Here is a 5000-nt window from a genome sequence, read left to right on the forward strand (position 1 = left end):
GCAGGAGGCGGAGCCTGACGGGAGACAAGGCCGGTGTCATGCGACACAACCAATCAGCTCGCTCCGCCGCTGCCGCGTGTCCACGAGTCTGAGGATCATCATAAGGCATCAGTCCAACTTCCTGCTCAAGACTCTTCAAAATAAAAGCACTTGGAAGCAAAAAATCTACAGTTCAGAGTTTGTGCTTCAGTCCGTCACAGTCAGGTAACCACGACGACGCCTCTCACGGTCAAAGGCTCAGTCTGGTGATTTCCTGTTCCACTTCCTGTCTCAGCTGCAGCGTCCACAGACGCTACGTTTCACTGAGCTAACATTAGCAAGAAGCTAGCGTTAGCCCGCGTAAGTTTCACTGAGCTAACATTAGCAAGAAGCTAGCGTTAGCCCGCTTAAGTTTCACTGAGCTAACATTAGCAAGAAGCTAGCGTTAGCCCGCTTAAGTTTCACTGAGCTAACATTAGCAAGAAGCTAGCGTTAGCCCGCTTAAGTTTCACTGAGCTAACATTAGCAAGAAGCTAGCGTTAGCCCGCTTAAGTTTCACTGAGCTAACATTAGCAAGAAGCTAGCGTTAGCCAGCTTTAGTTTCACTGAGCTAACATTAGCAAGAAGCTAGCGTTAGCCCGCTTAAGTTTCACTGAGCTAACATTAGCAAGAAGCTAGCGTTAGCCCGCTTAAGTTTCACTGAGCTAACATTAGCAAGAAGCTAGCGTTAGCCAGCTTTAGTTTCACTGAGCTAACATTAGCAAGAAGCTAGCGTTAGCCCGCTTAAGTTTCACTGAGCTAACATTAGCAAGAAGCTAGCGTTAGCCCGCTTAAGTTTCACTGAGCTAACATTAGCAAGAAGCTAGCGTTAGCCAGCTTTAGTTTCACTGAGCTAACATTAGCAAGAAGCTAGCGTTGGCTAACTGTGGCCTGATTGGCGGCGTCGCTGACGGCGTCCGAACGGCGTTCTGAACAGGAAGAGAAAGCAGGAAATGACGGTCGTGGTTGAAACATCGTTTTATAGAAACTCGTGTTCGGTTCTTTAACTTGTGCAGAAACAAAGAAATAAGGTTTTATCTACAGCGGCGACACAAAGGAGACTAACAGGTGAAGTGTTCGAGTCCGGGACACGCTCTGACGTCCTGCGGCCGCCGTGGGCCCCGCGCCTCAGGTTGGGACACACTGAACCAATCAGCAGAGACTTGTTTAAAAGCTTCGGCCAATCGCTGCTCAGCCGGCGGACGGAGGGACTCCCCCTGGACTCAGGACGGGGTCTGCGCTCTGCAGTCTGTACCTGGACTCTGTGAGGGGGGGCAGTCTGTCTGAGGGGGGCTCACCGCCGAGGGCGCCGCCCCCTCCGCCGCCACGAGCGCTCTGATTGGAGGATCGTCTCCCTCTGCTCTGACTTTCATTTCAACTGAAACATTTGGATCTTCTTCACCTCCTGAGGCCCCGCCTCCTCCTGAGGCCCCTCCCCCTGTTAAGGCCCCGCCCCCTGCAGAGGCTCCTTCTCCTGCTGCTGAGGCCCCGCCCCCTGCTGCTGAGGCCCCTCCCCCTGCTGCTGAGGCTCCTCCTCCCCTTGTCGATGCCCCGCCCCCTGCCGCAGAGGCTCCTCCCATCCAGAACTCGGCGACCACGCTGACCTCGGCTGCTCCGGCTGACCCCTGACCTCCGGCCGCTCCTCCCCCGTCGACGGCGTCCGCAGAGGACAGAGCCTCAGTGATGATGGCGGCCGTCTGAGCGACCCAGTTCAGCTCCGCCCGCACCTCCCCTGCTCCGGCTGCAGGGGCCGAGGGGGGGGGGGAGCGGGTCGGCGTTGGCGGGTCCTGGTCCCGGCCCCCCTGCAGCAGCAGCACTGTGGTTGTTGTTGAGGTTGTCCTGCAGGGCCGTCTGCTGGTCCTGACCCGTCTGCTGGTTCTGACCCGTCTGCTGGTGCTGACCCGTCTGCTGGTCCTGACCCGTCTGCTGGTCCTGACCCGTCTGCTGGTTCTGACCCGTCTGCTGGTCCTGACCCGTCTGCTGGTTCTGACCCGTCTGCTGGTTCTGACCCGTCTGCTGGTCCTGACCAGTCTGCTGGTCCTGACCCGTCTGCTGGTTCTGACCCGTCTGCTGGTTCTGGAGCAGCATCTCCTGGATCCTGATCTGCTGCAGGATCGCAGGGAGCTCATAGTGATGGAAGAAGTAGATCATGGAGTGCTGCAGGAGGAGGGGGAGGAGGGGGAGGAGAGGAGGGGGGGGGGGGGGAGAGGAGAGGGGGGGGGGGGGGGGGGGAGAGGAGGAGAGGAGAAGAAGAGTTAGAAACAGGAAGTGACTCTGACCTGATGTCGTTGTTTTGCTCATATCGAGGAAACTTAAGTCATTTTTCAGTGACATCATCAGTGACATCATCAATGACCTGCAGGCAGCATCAGTGACATCATCAATGACATCACCTGCAGGCAGCATCAGCGGCATTAGCAGGAAGCTAACGTTAGCCAGCTAGCTGTAGCTTAGCTAGCTGCATGGATCTCGCGTCACTTCGTAACTTTAGCTGATGACGTCGTTTAGAAACGGCGAGTCAGCAGAAGAGTCTGCACCAATCAGCTGAGGTTACCCACTCAGACAGGGTGTTGCTACATCAGCTAACAGTAGCTAACATTAGCAGGGGGCTAACAGCAGCTAACATTAGCAGGGAGCTAACAATAGCTAACATTAGCAGGGAGCTAACAGTAGCTAAAATTAGCAGGGAGTTAACAGTAGCTAACATTAGCAGGGAGCTAACAGTAGCTTACATTGGTAGTGAGCTAACAGTAGCTAACATTAGCGGGAGCTAACAGTAGCTAAAATTAGCAGGGAGCTAACAGTAGCTTAGGTGGGGATGAGGGGGTTAGGGTGAGGGTTAGGGGGGTTGGGGTGAGGGTTAGGGGGGTAGGGGGGTAGGGTGAGGGGGTTAGGGGGGTAGGGGGGTAGGGTGAGGGGGTTAGGGGGGTAGGGGGTGGTGGTTCTGACCTGGATGAAGAGCCAGGAGGTGACCAGGGCCAGGGCCAGGGTTAGGGGGGTAGGGTTAGGGGGGTAGGGTTAGGGGGGTAGGGTTAGGGGGTTAGGGGGGTAGGAGGTGGTGGTTCTGACCTGGATGAAGAGCCAGGAGGTGACCAGGGCCAGGGCCAGGGCCAGGGCCAGGGCCAGGGCCAGGGTTAGGGGGGTAGGGTTAGGGGGGTAGGGTTAGGGGGGTAGGGTTAGGGGGTTAGGGGGGTAGGGGGGTAGGGGGCGGTGGTTCTGACCTGGATGAAGAGCCAGGAGGTGACCAGGGCCAGGCTGCTGTACTGCCCGTTGAAGCGGTAGTGATACGCGTAGAAGGCAAAGTGGTAAAGATAAAAGAACCTGAGGGACAGAGACACACACGCGTTAGTGTTCGCACGGATCAGGGTCAGAGGCAGGCTCAGACCGGTCCAGAGGCTCAGACCGGTCCAGAGGCTCAGACCGCTCCAGAGGCTCAGACCGGTGCAGAGGCTCAGACCGGTGCAGAGGCTCAGACCGGTCCAGAGGCTCAGACCGGTCCAGAGGCTCAGACCGGTCCAGAGGCTCAGACCGGTCCAGAGGCTCAGACCGGTCCAGAGGCTCAGACCGGTCCAGAGGCTCAGACCGGTGCAGAGGCTCAGACCGGTCCAGAGGCTCAGACCGGTGCAGAGGCTCAGACCGGTGCAGAGGCTCAGACCGGTCCAGAGGCTCAGACCGGTCCAGAGGCTCAGACCGGTCCAGAGGCTCAGAACGGTCCAGAGGCTCAGACCGGTCCAGAGGCTCAGACCGGTGCAGAGGCTCAGACCGGTCCAGACCCGTCTGGAAGGAGCCCACGGCGTGAGGCGGTCTGGGTCCAGGACTCGCCCACGGCGTGAGGCGGTCTGGGTCCAGGACTCGCCCACGGCGTGAGGCGGTCTGGGTCCAGGACTCGCCCACGGCGTGAGGCGGTCTGGGTGCAGGACTCACCTCAGCCAGTGGCGTTTGCTGGTGTTGGTGTGGCAGCAGATGGCGTCGTACTGGTCGGCCAACCACACGATCAGGATGATGTAGAACGCCGTGGTCGTGTCGTTGAAGAACTCCGACATGATGGCCTCCATGCCTGGGGACAGGAAGTGACATCAGCAGGTCAGGATGCATTCAGCAGCTGGATCTGATCTGGACCACCTGGACTGAACCACCTGGACTGAACCACCTGGACTGAACCACCTGATCTGAACCCCCTGGACTGAACCACCTGGACTGAACCCCCTGGACTGAACCACCTGGACTGAACCCCCTGGACTGAACCACCTGATCTGAACCACCTGGACTGAACCACCTGGACTGAACCCCCTGGACTGAACCACCTGATCTGAACCACCTGGACTGAACCCCCTGGACTGAACCACCTGGACTGAACCACCTGGACTGAACCACCTGGACTGAACCACCTGGACTGAACCCCCTGGACTGAACCACCTGATCTGAACCACCTGGACTGAACCACCTGGACTGAACCCCCTGGACTGAACCACCTGATCTGACCCCCCTGGACTGACCCACCTGGACTGAACCACCTGATCTGACCCCCCTGGACTGACCCCCCTGGACTGAACCCCCTGGACTGAACCCCCTGGACTGAACCCCCTGGACTGAACCACCTGGACTGAACCCCCTGGACTGAACCACCTGGACTCTCCAGGACGGGGACTCACCAACGAGGGCCAGGATGACGGTGAGCAGAGGGGCGGCTGGGAACGCGATGGTCATGTTCATCTCCAACATCTGAAGAAGGTCCACTGAGGAGACAAAGGGGGACGAGTCAACATGAGGACAGACGGGGACGAGTCAACATGAGGACAGACGGGGACAGACGGGGACGAGTCAACATGAGGACAGGTCAACATGAGGACAGGTCAACATGAGGACAGGTCTACATGAGGACAAGTCAACATGAGGACAAGTCAACATGAGGACAGGTCAACATGAGGACAGGTCAACATGAGGACAGGTCAACATGAGGACAGGTCAACATGAGGACAGGT

General features: G+C 58.1%; 1 protein-coding gene across 1 annotated transcript in view; it reads right to left on the reverse strand.

Annotated features, from left to right (window-relative positions):
* Positions 1-1592: 1592 nt before the first annotated feature.
* Positions 1593-5000, reverse strand: part of tmem259 (transmembrane protein 259) — a 24519-nt gene continuing 21111 nt past the window's right edge. Inside the window, exons 9-12 of the mRNA XM_083911599.1 lie at positions 4671-4754; positions 3943-4075; positions 3240-3339; positions 1593-2175 (exon numbers count right to left, since the gene is read on the reverse strand). Of these exons, the coding sequence (XP_083767725.1) occupies positions 1696-2175; positions 3240-3339; positions 3943-4075; positions 4671-4754 (797 nt within the window). The 3' untranslated portion in view covers positions 1593-1695. The remainder of the gene's footprint in view (positions 2176-3239; positions 3340-3942; positions 4076-4670; positions 4755-5000) is intronic.

The sequence above is a fragment of the Echiichthys vipera genome, assembly GCF_963691815.1.
Source record: "Echiichthys vipera genome assembly, chromosome: 3".
NCBI classification, from domain to species: domain Eukaryota; kingdom Metazoa; phylum Chordata; class Actinopteri; order Perciformes; family Trachinidae; genus Echiichthys; species Echiichthys vipera.